Here is a 16,814-nt window from a genome sequence, read left to right as displayed (position 1 = left end):
TAAAGGAGTGTTTGAAAGGATTTTTCCAAAGAAATACCTCAGTGAAGCTACTTACATATTAGGCATCAAGATCTATAAAGATAGATCAAGACGCTTGATAAGACTTTCAATGAGTACATACCTTGATAAGATTTTGAAGAAGTTCAAAATGGACCAGTTAAAGAAGGACTTCTTGCCTGAGTTGTAAGGTGTGAAGTTGAGTAAAGACTCAAAAACCCAACCACAGCAGAAAATAGAAAGAGAATGAAAAGTCATTCCCTATGCCTTAGTCATAGGTTCTATAAAGTCTGTTATGCTATGTACCAGACCTATTGTATACCTTAGCATGATTTTGGCAAGGGAGTACAATAGTGATCTAGGAGTAGATCACTGGACAGTGGTCAAAATTATCCTTAGAGGACTAAGGAAATATTTCTTGGTTATGGAGGTGATAAAAGAGTTCGTCGTAAAGTGTTACGTCGATGCAAGCTTTGACACCAATCTGATGACTTTGAGTCTCGATCTGGATACATATTTAAAATATGAGAAATTAGCTAGAGTAGCTCCATGCAGAGCATTGTAGACATAGAAATTTGCAAAATACATACGGATCTAAGTGTGGCAGACCCATAGACTAAAACTTCTCTCACAAGCAAAACATGATCACACCTTAATACTCTTTGGGTGTTAATCACATAGCGATGTGAACTAGATTATTGACTCTAGTAAAACCCTTTGGGTATTAGTCACATGGCGATGTGAACTAAGCACATGGTGATGTGAACTATTGGTGTTAAATCACATGTCGATCTGAACTAGATTATTGACTCTAGTGCAAGTGGGAAACTGAAGGAAATATGCCCTAGAGGCAATAATAAAGTTGTTATTTATATTTCCTTATATCATGATAAATGTTTATTATTCATGCTAGAATTGTATTAACCTGAAACTTAGTACATGTGTGAATACATAGACAAAACAGAGTGTCCCTAGTATGCCTCTACTTGACTAGCTCGTTAATCAAAGATGGTTATGCTTCCTAACCATATACATGTGTTGTCATTTGATGAACGGGATCACATCATTAGAGAATGATGTGATGGACAAGACCCATCCGTTAGCTTAGCATAATGATCGTTTGGTTTTATTGCTATTGCTTTCATCATGACTTATACATGTTCCTCTGACTATGAGATTATGCAACTCCCGAATACCGGAGGAACACCTTGTGTGCTATCAAACGTCACAACGTAACTGGGTGATTATAAAGATTCTCTACAAATGTCTCCGAAGGTGTTTGTTGGGTTGGCATAGATCGAGATTAGGATTTGTCACTCTGTGTATCAGAGAGGTATCTCTGGGCCCTCCCGGTAATGCACATCACTATAAGCCTTGCAAGAAATGTGACTAATGAGTTAGTCACGGGATGATGCATTACGGAACGAGTAAAGAGACTTGTCGGTAACGAGATTGAACTAGGTATGATGATACGGATGATCAAATCTCGGGCAAGTAACATACCGATGACAAAGGGAACAACGTATGTTGTTATGCGGTTTGAGCGATAAAAATCTTCGTAGAATATGTAGGAGCCAATATGAGCATCCAGGTTCCGCTATTGGTTATTGACCAGAGATGTGTCTCGGTCATGTCTACATAGTTCTCGAACCCGTAGGGTCCGCACGCTTAACGTTCGATGACGATTTGTATTGTGAGTTATGTGATTTGATGACCGAAGTTTGTTCCGAGTCCCGTATGAGATCACGGACATGACGAGGAGTCTCGAAATGGTCGAGAGGTAAAGATTCATATATAGGACGATGGTATTTAGACACCGAAAGTGTTCCGGGTGATATCGGGTCACCGGAAGGGCTTCCGGGCAACCCCCAGCAAAGATATGGGCTTAATGGGCCAAGTAAGGAAACACATCAGCCCACAAGGGGCTGGTGCGCCCCCTATAGGGCCAGCTATGTGGGGAGAAAGGGAAAGGAGAGGAGGAAAAGGAAAGTATGAAGTAGGACTCCTACTTCCTTCCCCTCCCCCTCCTTCCTTTCCCCCTTATCCAAATATAGTAGGGGGGAATTGAACTAGGGGGCCCAAGTAGGATTCCTCCTACTTGGGCGCGCCCTAGGCTGCCTCCCTCCCTCTCCCTCCTTTATATACGTGGGGAGGGCATCCCTAGAAGACACATCAATTGTTCCTAGCCGTGTGCGGTGCCCCCCTCCACAGTTAATACCTCGGTCATATCATTGTAGTGCTTAGGCGAAACCATGCATCGGTAACTTCATCATCATCATCACCATGCCGTCGTGCTGATGAAACTCTCCCTCGTCCTCAACTGGATCAAGAGCTCGAGGGACGTCATCATGCTGAACATGTGTTGAACACGGAGGTGCCGTACGTTCGGTACTTGGATCGGTTGGATCGTGAAGACATTCGACTACATCAACCGCGTTACTAAACGCTTCCGCTTTCGGTCTACGAGGGTACGTGGACACACTCTCCCCGCTCGTTGCTATGCTTCTCCCAGATAGATCTTGCGTGATCGTAAGAATTTTTTTTGAAATACTACGTTCCCCGACACTATGGAGGATCAAGGGCGACGCCTAGCTCGACGTGTGATGATTTTTTATTTGTTGAACTATATAATTTGTATTGAACTATTTGTTGTTGCACTATTTTGTTGAACTATTTGATTTTCCATGATGAACTATGTGATAAAAATATTTATGTTGAGAATTCAACGCCGGGCCACGACGAACTATGCCGAATATGGGCCAATTCTTGCCCATATGGGGCCTTTATTCGCCAAAAGTGGGCCGAAAACTGGGCCAATATAGATGCCTGGGTCGACCTGGGGGCAACGGCTGAATGTCCAACCGCCCCCAGCACCGATTGTACCGCCGGCTCGCCCCCAGGCGGTGATTTTTATGCCTCATGAGGGGGCCAACTGCTGAAGATGCTCTTAAAGGCCCAATACCTTCCCAGTAGAGAGAAGCAGAGGGCGCGAGGGCCGGAGCACGCTGCCAAGAGATCAGGCACGAGTGCCGCCAAGGCAAGGCCACCAAGCCGGAGCACCGCGATATCTGCGCGGGACAATGCCTCAACACGAGGGAGCATGCCCTGTCGCTGCCAGCCGTCAGCGGCATTTGCCCGGCGAGGTGTGCCGGCAGAGTCGAGGGGAGGAGGGGGTGGCGGCGGCAGTTGCTTGAGGTTCCTGCCCGAGCCACCTCCCTGAGAGACGGTGCGGTTTCATGTGTGCCTCAGGGCATGTACAATGGTTATATCTTAGCTTTATTATTGCTGAGGTGGAGGAGAGAGAAATGAAAAAAGAGTTTTGCCGTATCTTAATCAAGAGATGATCTCTTAACACAGTTTGTCTCACCATAAATTTAGGAACAGAGATAAGACTAAGATATAACCTATTGTACGTCATGTTTTATTGCCATATCTTAATTGCATAGTGGGTGTAAGATAAGACTGTCTTATCAACCATTGTACATGTCCTCAGTGACTGCCAGTGTGTGCCCTCATTGTCTGTGCAATCCTCCATTTCTCTGAGTCACGTGAGAAGTGCGAAGAAGCTCTTTTTGAGAAATCGTTTAACTTGTCTTTCATTTTTCCTTTTAGCCGATTTTTCCAGATTAGTTGGTAGTGTGACACTGCTGGAAGAAACTGATCGAGTAGTACTCTCATATTTCATCAAAGGAAAACCCATGCAGGGCTTTAGGCCGTGTTGCATGCATGTGACTTGTGATGCATGGGGGGCATGAGGCGTCGCTGGAAGATCTGCATCCGTCCCTTCCTAGACAGCAACATGTTCTGCAGCTGGCCTTTACCGCAGCAGGTGTGCCCATAAAGGCCCGTACAACGCAACAAACTCCATAAATTCAGTGCAGCAGCTCCCACCAAATTTTACCAGCCGATCAAACTTGATGCCTTCCTCTGTACGTTGGTTCCTCATTGAAACCGTACCCCCACCCGCCTGCCTTCGGACAAGAAAAGAGAAATAATAGTAGTGTGACAGTGATGAAACGAGCCACCTACTCTTTCCTTGCTACTGGAGTATTTGACAACTTTGATCAGTGATCAGTGCAAACACGGGAAAACAGATGAACTTCTATACTACTACCTGTTCATTACACTCTAACTCTATATTTCTCTCGCGTGTCTGCATACAAACTTCATCATTTACAGTGTCCATTTGCTCATCTTCTCTACATGCCGCTGTGGCCAACGGCTGGTCCTCATTCTTCCCTCCGACCTCCTTGATCCTCGCCGCTGCCAACAGGGCCTGCAATACGTAGCACACGATTCTTGTTGTTTCAGTAACAGGTCATACTAGCAAGTTACATGGGTACATTTAATTCTGCATTTTTTATGCCAAGTTACTATACTACTATGTGGTGTGTAATTATATTAGGTGACTAAGGTTGACAACTGAGGATGAGCAAAATGTACCTGTTTCTCCCACTCTGTTCTCGTAATAATGACAAGAACTATAGCCATCTGTAGCAAGGTGCCTGTTAGCATGCCCGTCCATACCCCCTGCATCCATCATCAGATGAGCAACACATAATTTCTTCAACTTGATCTCGGCGATCCGAACGAAACTATTTTCTGACTGAGTAGCTTACCAGTGCGCCAAGTTTGAGCTTGAATCCAAGAAGGACACCAACCGGAATGCCTACCAAGTAGTAGCAACCGATGTTCACGAATGCCACCTGCAACTGCCACCCTGCCCCTACAGCCACACCTGCAAATTCACAAACCGTCGAGATGAAGTTGATAACCATGTTAAATTGTTGATTAAAGCCATAGACCTTCTGGGTGTTCTACTACCTGAGAGCACTGGCCCAATGCTGCTGAAAAAGACGGTGACGGCGAGCAGGTACCCCAACCTCGCCGCTCCGTCGACCACCTCCTCGTCGTCGCTGAAGAGCCTCGGCAAACCTCTTCTCCAGATGAAGAAGACGGCCATGAAGGCGGCCCCAATGAGCGCGGATGTCATGGCCGCCATGGCCACGGAGAACTTGGCCTCCTTGGGTCTGCTCGCTCCGAGCTCGTTGGACACCCTGACGCTGACTGCTTCGCTGAAGCCCAGCGCCACCATCATGGTCCAGAACTCGTAGTTGATGCTGTCAAATTAATTCTCCATGTTAATATGGTGCTTGTAATTAGAGAATATGTAGAGTGGCGTACAAAAAGTAAACAAGAAGGAACACTCACCAGACTGACATGATATCAAGCTGGAGCTGGCCATTCTTGAGCAGACCCACAAGAATGAGCAATGCGGCGTAGTACCAAAACTCCAAGCTTTTTTCCCAAATTAAGTTACAAAACCTATGAAAACTCAAGTAAAAGTATGGATCTGCTCAACTGGAAAATTAAATTTTATACCAACCAGATCATGGCGGCAGACACGAGGGAGATCTTGACGAAGGCGGCGAGGTTCCTGAACGCGAGAACGGAGAACCCCTTCCACGCGTCGGGGAACCGGCCGCTGACCAGGTAGGCGAACTGCGCGGCGTCGATGAGCCAGTAGGAGACGTTCCCGGCGACGGCCGCGCCGCGGAGGCCGTACCCGAGCCGGTTGACGGCGACGTAGGTGAGCGCGACGTGGACGGCGAGCGCGGCGCCGGTGATGGCCGTCAGGGCCCACACCCTGCTCTGGGTCTGGAAGAACTTCTGCAGCGGGAAGTTGGCGGCGTGCGCGAGCAGCCGCGGGATCGCCCACCGCGCGTACGGCCCGGCGGCCTCCGCCACGGCGGCCGGCTGGCGGAGGAGGGAGCCCAGAATCGGCGTGGCGAAGGCGTACGCCGGCGTGAGCGCCACCGCGGCGGCGCCGCAGACGATCCACGACTGCTGCACATACACGCCCAGAAGGTCCAGCTGCCCGGCGCCCACCGCCTGCCCGCACAGCGTGTCCAGCGCGCAGCCCATGCCGAACTGCGCTGCCGCACCGCACGCACGATTGATTATTAGTAAGATTTCTCGCACAGAGATTGATTGGATCTCTTGGCCTGCGGTGTGCCGCGATCTACCTACCAGGACTCCGTAGGCGAAGCCCTCCAGGATGCTCTCCACGACGGTGACCGCGGCGAGCTCCACGACGCCGATGTGCCCCACGAAGCTGGCCGTGACGAAGCCGATGGAGAACTGGAACACCTCGGTGAGGACCGCCGGGAAGGCCAGACGCCATAGCAGCTTCGACTCCTCCCAGCTCTTCGTCGCCAGCGCCCTCATCACTACCAACCACTCTCTCTCCGAGAGGGGAACAGAAGATGACGTGTTAATATCACAAGCTCAGTACCAAGGGCATCGTCAACGCTGACTCGTAAATTTACACCCCCATCCGTCCGCGGAAGAGGCCACTCCACATACAATTCGAAGATGATTTCAACTAACCGGACGAAATTCATATAAATCGGTTGATTTTCATATAAACTAAAGCACATTCATTACAATTCGGACATATTTTAATTAAACCCGGCTCTAAACCTAATCTAAATGATCGCCATCATCCGTCCGGGTGTGAGCACCACGAAATGAAGCTTCAACTCCGCCTTCACATTCTCCAGCTCCGCCTCGGCAGTCTCCAGCTCTGCCTCCGCAGCCTCCATCTCCGCATCCATGAGCCTCGGGAAGTGAAGCTTACCGCCTTCACGTCGCCGCCAAGCGGCTAATCGGCCGACGATGTTAAGCCCACCAAGTTTGGCTTCAACGGGAGAAGAGGAGCGGTTGCCTTCTTGGGACCCGAGCGCAGGCGACCTTCCATGCTCTATTCTTCCTCGTCGCCGGCGGTGCTTGCGAACGTGCCGACTTCGTGGTCGTGACAGCGGGGCGCGATCGAGGCGGAGTTGGCGATGTCCTCATCCTCATCGCTCTTGCCAAACACCTCATCCGCCACCTCACCCATCTCCTTGTAGCGGCCTGTAAATCTAACTGATACTAGATGTACCGCCAACAGTCGCAACGGATTTCGTGGGCAGTGCGGTAGGAGTCGACCAGCGCCTCCTGCTCGGCCACGTCCACGTCCGACACTATGGTTGTGTCGGAGGTGAGTTGCGCCTCCGCGCGCTGGTGCTCGTCGAGGACGCCAAGGTTGTAGGCCTGATCGGCCTGCGCCTGCCAAAACTTGGCCTCCCGCTCCTTTCGCGGCATATCCGTGTAGTGGGCACAGGCCTCGCCCATGGTGATGCCGACATGCACCGACAAGTATGGTGGCGCCAGCTTGTCCTCGGCCGCGTCCTCCATTGGGACGTGCGCAGCGCCGGCCACCGTCTGCCTGCCGGCTGCAATGGCGGTGATCTTCTTTTTTTGCTGGGATGAGAGGCTGCCCCAGACGGCTTTGGAACTCTAGGAGGCCATGGTGTGCGTGGTGCAGAGAGGAGGAAGAAAGCGGAGGATGATGCATGCGGGGGATGGCAAGGCAACCCACAACGTGAAAAATGATGAGCGGCAGAGGGATGGACGGGTGGCGCCTGCTAGCCGTTCTTCGTCAACTGCACGTGTGTTTAATGTAGGTAGGCGGACGGACGGGCTGTTATTTGAACACGGGGCAGCCACATGCACTCGGAAGCGGCGAGGGCGACACCCTCACCAGCAGGTCGTTTCAATGTCAAAGCGCGATGAGAGGGCACGTCGCTCTAAGCCGGCATGAATACAGCACTGGTACTCTGGAGCGGCGCTAACCGGCTTCGGGCGGAAAAGCATGCGGGTGCGGGACGGCTTTTTGGTGGGCAGGGTAGTCAGGAGTGAACGTGGCAGCGTGTTTGCCTTCGGTTTGCAGGAAAAAGCACATCCAGACCGCCCTGCAGGGTGATACAGACCTGCGTTGGATGACAAAATATGTCCGGACCGAGCGGTCCAGACGGTTGCGGGTAGTTTCAGGATTCGCATTGGAGATGCCCTAAGCTAGTTCATAAGTACTCCCTCTGGCTGAAATTATTTGTCGCTCAAACGGATGTGCTAGATATATCCGTTTGAGCGACAAGTAATTTCGGATGAACAAAGTATGTTATAAATGTGTTTATCAATATTTGAATGATTGTTTTGAACAAGTAGAAGGTGGAAAGTAAATACTGTTTATGTGAAGAAACACGTCACCTATCAAATTTAAATAGTGTTTGTGTATTTAAGAAAACTTCACGAATTTCACTGTTAACTTTTTACAAAATTTAAATGAATTTGAAAAATGTTCGCAGAATTGAAAAATGTTCACGGATTTGAGAAAAAATTAGTGGATTTGAAAAAAGTTCACAAAATGTGGAAAAAGAATAAAAACATTTAAAAAAATCACAAAATTGAAAAATGTATATGAATTTGATGAAATTTCATGAATCTCAAAAAAGTTTTAAAATTTCAAAAAGGTTCACAATTGTTTTTAAGAAGATCATGAATTTGAGAAAAGTTCACAAAACTGAGAAATATACACGAATTTGAGGAAAGTTGATGAATTGGAAATTTTATAAAAGTTCATGCATTTTTAAACATAAAAATGGAAAATGGAAGAAGGGAAAAGAAAAATAAATAGAGAAAAAATAAAATGAAAAGGAAAACAAGAAACAGAACAAAAACCGAGTGAAAACACCAAGCAACACAAAACCAAGAAAAAAAACAACCGGAAGAGAATGGCGCACTAGATGGACCAGCCCATTTAATTCCAACGATCGGCTGCTGTGGGCGCCATGTAGGAAAGGTCAGTACATGATGCCATAAGCGACGAATAGGGATTCGCAACGCTCGGAGGAAGCTACAGTTGATTTTTTTTTCTCAGTTTTTTTTACCTTCCTTTTATCTTTTTAGCTTTTTTTCTCGTGTACAGAATGCATCGGGGTACAGGTTGTACTGCACACGAAGTGCAAGTTGCTTGGAATACTTCATTTTCTATCCAGTGAATCAGTGCACCTTTTGTGGTGTGCATCATCACCCCACCAAAATTGTGACATCACATCTTAGATACCTCTGCAAATTTTTATACAAGTTTTAAAAACGGAGATTGCATAGGTTGGTATTGTTTGTGCTACGGACTTTTATGAAAACTTCCTTGCCTACTGAAGATAGGCATCTTTCTTTTCAACTATTTAACCTCTGGATTAAATGGTCCACAGAATATCAACATCACTTTTTATCGAATCCAAGAAGATTGCCACGTCTTGACTTTCTTCCCTACCCAATCCACTTCGGACAGTTTCTTTTTACAGATAGGGAAGCCAAAGGTAAGAAAATCAAGGCACTCACTTTGAAGTTCAGCTTGCGAGCTACGTTGAGTTGCTCGTCATATAAGCTTGTAAAAGTCAATCGTAGAACATACAACAGAATCATGACTGAACGCAATGATGTGTGCATCTCAAGGAATGGATCATCTGGTAAGAAAGATCCCCAAATAGATAGATTAATCACTTGGGGTCGGATTTAACCGTAGCATATAGTCCGTATGGCCCTACAGATTAATCGGCCGTGTCGATCCATGATTATGATTATATATATGCTGCCGCCGGTCCAACCAGATCAGAGTCAGTCGTCCATCCGTTTTCAGACTTCTTATCATGACCAAGTCGACTAAGAAAAAATAAGACACTTAATCAAGTTGACACGTAACAGTATGACATCAATTAATCTTTTTTTTTTGCGAGGGATCAATTAATTGTTAGTTAACCACACGGTATATGTGGTGAGCAACTTCTGAATGAAAATTATGCGATGATGGTATATATTCTTTTTTCTTTTTTCTTTTTGCAAGGTAACTTGCATGTCCTTCACATTCGTCTATAGCTATATAAACAACGCAACGTCCTTTACCATTTCCACAAGCTGCCATAGAACAAGCCGGCAACAAAGATCAACCCACCCTGCATCTCCAACCGATTGAAGGTAATTGCAGCTCGTTCTATCTCTATGCACTCTTTCTCCCAAATATCAATATCTGATATCTGATCGTCAAGCCTTTTTGTGGTTACTTATATTCTTTTTTGACAAGAGATCAATTCCCTGTTTTTTTTCTTTGCGGAAACCATCGTGGCATTAAGTTAAAATTTGCGGGCATGTTTTTCTTTTTTTTGTCAACCTGAAACATGTTGTCTGTGTTCTTGAACATATCGTCCGCAAATCTAAAATTCTGCAGGCATAGTTTATTTTCTTGTCAATATCTTTGCAGAAAGAAAAGAACTTATAATACAGTATGTTTCTACCTGTGTTCTTGATTGTATTATCTAGTTTTGGAATCGAAGGAGCTTCTTCTTCTTCCTCTTCTTTCCCCTTTCTCCTACCTCCCGTAGCGCGCTCGTCAGTACAACGCTGGCCCTGCTCCTCTTTCGCTTGGTACCTCCGCGCGCAGCGTCCTATGGCCGTACTCCGCAGCACCTGCCCGCCACCGCCTGGCCGCCCCCTGCAACCCCACTCCGCCGCCACCCACGCAACGCCAGCCCGCCGCGGATGTTGCCGGTGTGCTTCTGCACTGCGTCCTCGCCGGACAGCCTCCCGTCCGAGCCCAAGCTAGCCGGCGCGACGGGTCTCCGTTGGGCGGGCACGGCGCGGGTAGGTGCGGCAGGAACACCGGACTGATCCAAGGGTTCGCGTTGCATATCCGCGGCGCGATGCAGCCACGCAGCGCGCCGCCCCGCGGCCACAGCGAGGCGCCTTCAGGATTCTGAATCCTTCACGACGCAAGCCAGGTTCTAGATCTGCACCTTTGACTTCGTTACACCTCACTGTATATGCATTCAAAATTGATTAAAAAAAAGGAACTTTTTATACCACTGTCTCTCAACAATATATGTTCAGATCCCTCAATTTTTTTAATATATGTTCTGATTTATCTGTGCACAAGGTCGTTCATGAATGTTACATACAGGTATATAGCTTTAACCTCCGTATCCGTATTGCGTTTTCTTCTTGGAAATTACCACCTTCGGAGCTTTTGTTGTATTTGGCTGCTGAACCTTTCTACACACACAAGCATCTACTGACTTGGTGTCTATATATAAAAAAGCTTTATATAGAAAGCTAACTGTAATTGTTATTACTTTTTTGTGAATTAAGTTTCCTAGTGGATCCCAGGATTATAATGTTCCCTTTTATCGGGTTAAAATGTTGCCATTTTCAACACGTCAGTAAGCATTGTGTAAGTATGTGAAAGCTTAATGTGCGGCTGCGCTGTATTTGGTGTTCTTTCTTTCAAAACAGAGATTTTTGGTGTTTCTGAAAATTAATCTCAACCTAAGGCCATTCAAATCGGACCTCCTTTTCGAATCTTTTTAACACCGATACGTTTTCAGATATTTCAACACCATCTTGCGTCGAATCATATTAGCTAGCAGCATGGCCTGTAAGACTTGCATATAAATGATTGGTCATGTTTTAAATTTGTAAATTAGATTTATTGGCTCGAAGGCTCGCGTTGAGCAACACACAACTTCCAAATTGTCTCCATCCGTAATATAAACAATGCTACTCCCTCTGGCGCTTCCACACAAGTTACAGTAAGAGCAAGACCAGAGGAGACTTTACCAATCCATCTCTGATCTGTTCCGTTGATTGAAGTTAATTTCGCTAACTTTTTGTAGTTTGTTCCGTGTGCCGAGATCACTCCCTCCTACTCCCTCCATCTCCATCTCGTAATATAAGATGTTATTACAACCAATATATGAGTACATTGGTTGTTATAACATCTTATATTATAGGACAGAGGGAGTAGTATATACCATGCAGAGAATTTATGGGCTTTCTACTCTTTATTTTTCTCTCCTAGTAATGTTGTGCTTGAGTGTAATTCTAGCTCTTTGTCGTTAAAAAATGTCTTCGTGTTCTTTTCTCGGAAATGGGGAACCCTTTGCTTTTGTATATGGCATGCATGTTTGAATTAGCCAGGGATTCAGAAGATAACTGGAATCAGACTACATTTCAGATACATTATTGGTGAACGAACTTATTATCCTTTTTCTCTAATTACTAAATGAGATAATGACATGTCGTTCAGTTTCAAGCATTCATGGGATTGTGTGGTGATCATTATGATAATGAAAGAGTAATTTTCTTTATATGTTCCGTTCTGGCAGCAAAAACAACATCCTTCCTGCTGATGGCAGGAGTTTTGGATGCTTTGGCATCTTACGTCAGCAACATGCTCACTGAGATGGCAATAGAAGAAGTGGCCATGCTGATTGGGGTCTCTAGCGGGATTGATGACCTAAGCGTCAAGCTCAGGGACCTAAAAAATGTTCTTGCGGATGCCGATAAGAGGAATATCACAGACGAGAGTGTGCGGGAGTGGGTGGAGGAACTGAAGCGCGCCATGTATCACGCCACTGACATCCTCGACCTGTGCCAGCTCAGAGTCATGGAGCAAGGTCCATCCAAGGACATGGGGTGCCTTAATCCACTCTTCTGCATGCGAAACCCCCTCCATGCCCATGAGATCGGGAGCCGCATCAAGGCGCTCAACCAAAAGCTAGATGAAATCTCCAAGAGGGGCGGTAGTTTCAATTTTATCAAGCTGGAAGCCTACCAAAACCAAAAGACAACCAACCCTCCTGCTGTCAACCGCAAGACAAATCCATTGCTGGAGCGATCGAGTGTGGTCGGGGAGAAGATTGAAGATGATACAAGGGCACTTGTTCATATGCTCCTGATGGAGTCAGGGGACAAGAGTGATAGCATCATGGTGTTTGCCATAGTTGGTGTTGGTGGAATTGGTAAGACTACCCTCAGCAAGAAGGTCTTTAATGATGAGGCCATCCAAGACAAGTTCACCACAAAGATATGGTTGAGTGTCACACAAGAGTTCAGCGAGGTTGAGCTGTTGCAGACGGCCATCACTTCCGCCAATGGAAACTTGCCAGGGCCAGGTGGTTGGTCTCAAGACAAAGCTTTGCTTGTGCCGGCTCTTGCGAATGCTATCAGAGACAAGAAGATATTTCTTGTGTTGGATGACATGTGGGGCATCAATGAATGGACCAACTTGCTCAAGGCTCCCTTTAGCCACAGCGCTCCTGGTAGCCGAGTCCTCATCACATCAAGACATGAAGCCATTGCTCGAGGCATGAAAGCTGTGCATCCTTACCACCATGTTGACAAATTAGAGCCTGAAGATGCTTGGTCATTGCTCAAGAAGCAGGTGAGTGTATGGCTACTAGCAACCTCTGCTCTGTCTCAAGTAAATAATCAATAGTATATTCATTTATTAGCACAGGTCATAGCCATATTTTCCAGCAGTCTTTGTGCTTCAGTACCTTAAGTGCATCCGCCGTTTATTGCGTCTCTATGTATATATGTTCATTGTTGTTTGATGAATGATGCTGCTAAGATTCGATTAGTATGTTTACCACGGCAAACTTGTTGCACTTTCAATGCATGTAAACCTTATTGTTCTTGTTAGCTCCACAACTAGCTAACTAGACTTCCCTAATTAATTATTCTAGAATTAATTACGCACATTACTTGCTGTTCAAGCGGCATGTTCACGGATTATTATTTTTGTTGAGAGTAACTAGCTCTGTTAGATAATCATTTTGATGTTTCATAACTGTAAGACAAGCAGAGAAAAGGGCACATCTGAGATGTCCCCGTGAGTGGAGCACCCAATCAGTTATTAATCAACGGATAGTTCCATGTTTTTGTTTGGTAACTTATGAGTACATCAGCTAGTCTAGTAGCCACTCCAGTGTGTTTGTGTGTGTGTTTCTTGTTAACTCTACATGCTTAAACTGCTTGCAGGTACTCACAACAGAGAAAACTGAACCTGCAGTTGATATGCTTAAGGATATAGGGTTGCAAATCATAGAAAAATGTGACGGGTTACCGCTTGCCATAAAAGTGATGGGAGGACTCCTATGCCAGAAGGACAAAGAACGACGTGATTGGGAAAAGGTTTTGCATGATTCTATATGGTCAGTAAGTCGTATGCCAGAAGAGCTAAACCATGCAATATATCTTAGGTACGAGGACTTGTCTCCATGTTTAAAACAATGTTTTCTGCATTTCTCCCTTAAGCCTAAAAGGATAAGTTTTACCCACGTACAGTTTGTGGGAATGTGGATTGGTGAAGGATTTGTTCATGGGGACTCTGATAAATTGGAAGAATTAGGAAATGAGTACCATAAGGAGCTAATATTGAGGAACCTTATAGAGCCGGATCCGTTATATTCCAGTCAAACTATTTGCCACATGCATGATGTTGTCCGATCATTTGCTCAATTTTTGACTAGAGATGAAGCACTAGTAGGTCATAGTGGAGAAATTCTTAATAGCAAACTTAGTCTGCCAAAGTTTCTTAGGTTTTCTGTAGAAACCAAAGGCGGGCAATCTGATGAATTTGAGTGGAGATGTTTACAAGAGCAAAAATCGCTAAGATCGATAACAATAATTGGGAATTTCAAGATTCAGTCTGGTGATTCGCTGATGAGCTTTTCAAGTCTTCGAACTCTACATATAGAGTCTGCAAATTTTGCTGCATTGACTGAATCTCTATATCAGCTCAAACACTTGAGGTATCTAACACTACAAAACTGCAATGATATAAACAGCCTGCCAGAGGACATTCACAAGATAAAATTCCTACAACACCTTGGTCTGGAAGGTTGTAGGAGTCTGGTGAAACTTCCTGACAGCATTGTCAAGTTAGAGGAACTGAGATTTCTTGACCTTGACGACACATGTGTAAATAGCATGCCTAGGGGTTTCTGTGCCTTGACAAATCTGAGGGAACTGTATGGGTTCCCAGCCTACGTGGATGGTGATTGGTGTAGTTTGGAAGAGTTGGGACCTCTTTCTCACCTCGTTCATCTTGGATTAAAGGGTTTGGAGAATGTAGCTGTTACCTCGTCTGCCTTGAAGGCCATGCTTGTTGCAAAAGTACATCTTACCTTAATGAAATTACACTGCACCAATACACTTGACAACAATAGAAGAGTACCCTCTGAGAAGGAACAAGGAATAATTGAGGAGGTGTTTGATGAACTCTATCCTCCGTCTTGCATCGAAAATATTAACATCCAAGGATATTTCGGTCACCAGCTCCCAAGATGGATGATGTCAACAGCAACATCGCCTCTCAAGAGCTTGAGGTTTCTAACAATGCATGAACTGGTTTGTTGCACCCAACTCCCTGATGGCTTGTGTCTGCTTCCATGTCTTGAGCTCCTAGCAGTTGACCGAGCGCCAGCTATCAAGCGTGTTGGGCCTGAATTTGTGCAGTCCCCGGATCACCGTCATCATCCTTCATCCCAGATGACAACTTCTTTTCCAAGACTGCATCAGATGAAACTAAATGCATTGGTGCAATGGGAGGACTGGGTGTGGGAGGAGGAAGTGCAAGCTATGCCCCTCTTGGATGAGCTTAGTATCGTAAGATGCAATTTGAGGTGTATCCCCCCGGCCTTGCATCCCATGCAAGGGCTTTGAAAAAAGTATATATGAGCAACATCGAGCGCCTCGACTCTGTTGAAAACTTTGGTTCCGTCACTGAGCTCAGGCTGTCTCACATGCCCGAGATGACTAGGATCACTAATCTTCCCAAATTGCAAAATCTTGAGATCAGCTTCTGCTCAAAGATCGAGTTACTTGAGCAGATGCCTGCACTCAGAAGACTTGCGCTGAATCTAGGGTACAGTGAGAAACAACTACCGTTATACCTACAGGCTGTGAAGCCAAGTCATTTTTTGTTGAACTGCAGCCGAAAGGTACTCACCTCCATGGCTTTGGGAAAATCTGGCTCGGAGTGGTTCAAGTTCAGCCACATCCAGCATGTTGAGGTTTATGCAAACGATGGAGGCAATGAGAAAAAATGGCACCTACTGTACACAAGAGAGCCCTACAAGATCGATACAAATGTTGTGCAGGTGATAGTTCTGTCACTCTTTCCAAACATAATAGCTACTCCTTTTGGTAATTCCATGCATCTGCATTTCATCAGTATATATATGCTAGAGCCTGAATGAACATATTTCATGTTGCTTTTTCTCTCTTAAATTGCAGGATTACTCAGATGAATAATAGGACGTACCATAAGGAGAGGAAGGACTATGGAAGGAAGAATGCAACATCATCCAAGGTTATATGTGATAGAAGCAGAAGGAAATGTATGTCTTCTGCTGCTACTAGTACTTCTACTACTAGCCTTATTTTCATACCCTTAAGTATTTCATAGGAGCACTGCTACATTTGCCGTGAATAGTGGTACTTCTTTTTCATCAAATTGAATTGAATTGACATCTGGATCTGTTGTTAAGGTACAAAATGTTATATATGTCATTACAAGCTTTTCAACTGAAAAGGAGATTTGGTAACTGTCATTATATGTGTTATAATTCAGAACACATATTCAGGCATGAAACTAAACTTCCTATGAAGGGGGTTTATAACTGTTTTGATCAAATGCATGCAGGTGAATCGACGGCAGCCTCCCCCTCTTCCTGAAGCCAGGAGCTGGCGGCGCATACATATCAAGTGGGCGCATCCATGGAAACGACGATACAGTATGAAAGCGAGATGGAGAAAATGATACTGAACTTTATTTTTTGCGAGAAGGTGTAGGCCATGTATTAAAATTATCCAACCCTTGCAAGGCCATCCTTAGAAAACAGAGTACTGTACATTTGTTCCATATATGAGCCCCTGGTCTGTTCCTTTATTCTTATTGCCTGGTTGGACAGACTCAGTTTGATGAGCAGGTGAGGAAGATAATAGTATACATATTACATATATGGTGGCTTTTACTGTTCTGAAATGGAACTTGATAGGCCAAGCAGCTGTATACAGTTTGTGAGCGTAGTGTCATACATATTCAGAGAGGGTGACTGAAGATCAGATGGCACGATGGTCTCTGGAGACAATGG

The 16,814-nt window shown here is 45.6% G+C and overlaps 2 protein-coding genes across 5 annotated transcripts; one reads left to right on the top strand and one right to left on the bottom strand.

Annotated features, from left to right (window-relative positions):
• Positions 1 to 3,985: 3,985 nt before the first annotated feature.
• LOC125547787 (protein DETOXIFICATION 32-like) lies at positions 3,986 to 6,264 on the bottom strand. 2 transcript variants are annotated; one of them, XM_048711561.1, is made up of 7 exons: positions 6,028 to 6,264; positions 5,384 to 5,933; positions 5,209 to 5,295; positions 4,822 to 5,117; positions 4,617 to 4,735; positions 4,441 to 4,527; positions 3,986 to 4,273 (listed from the first exon to the last, which is right to left on the bottom strand). In XM_048711561.1, exons 1-7 carry the CDS (start codon positions 6,179 to 6,181, stop codon positions 4,100 to 4,102), a joined length of 1,467 nt encoding a protein of 488 aa, XP_048567518.1. In that variant the 5' UTR covers positions 6,182 to 6,264; the 3' UTR covers positions 3,986 to 4,099. The 2 variants fall into 2 exon arrangements, with proteins under 2 accessions (XP_048567518.1, XP_048567517.1); XM_048711560.1 differs by having other exon boundaries at positions 5,384 to 5,928; positions 6,028 to 6,263.
• Positions 6,265 to 9,749: 3,485 nt separating this feature from the next.
• On the top strand, positions 9,750 to 16,680 carry LOC125542533 (putative disease resistance protein RGA4). 3 transcript variants are annotated; one of them, XM_048705602.1, is made up of 5 exons: positions 9,750 to 9,855; positions 12,039 to 13,096; positions 13,696 to 15,818; positions 15,955 to 16,058; positions 16,364 to 16,680. In XM_048705602.1, the coding sequence occupies exons 2-3, from the start codon at positions 12,062 to 12,064 to the stop codon at positions 15,379 to 15,381; spliced, it is 2,721 nt and encodes a 906-aa protein (XP_048561559.1). In that variant the 5' UTR covers positions 9,750 to 9,855; positions 12,039 to 12,061; the 3' UTR covers positions 15,382 to 15,818; positions 15,955 to 16,058; positions 16,364 to 16,680. The 3 variants fall into 3 exon arrangements, with proteins under 3 accessions (XP_048561559.1, XP_048561560.1, XP_048561558.1); XM_048705601.1 differs by lacking the exon at positions 9,750 to 9,855 and adding an exon at positions 9,895 to 10,655; XM_048705603.1 differs by lacking the exons at positions 9,750 to 9,855; positions 15,955 to 16,058; positions 16,364 to 16,680 and adding an exon at positions 9,893 to 10,655 and having other exon boundaries at positions 13,696 to 13,916; positions 14,002 to 14,201.
• Positions 16,681 to 16,814: the final 134 nt, after the last annotated feature.

The sequence above is a fragment of the Triticum urartu genome, chromosome 3 (genome assembly GCF_003073215.2).
Source record: "Triticum urartu cultivar G1812 chromosome 3, Tu2.1, whole genome shotgun sequence".
Taxonomy (NCBI): Eukaryota; Viridiplantae; Streptophyta; class Magnoliopsida; order Poales; family Poaceae; genus Triticum; species Triticum urartu.
The sequence above is the reverse complement of the archived record's forward strand: the minus strand, read 5'-3'. Positions and strand labels throughout refer to the sequence as shown.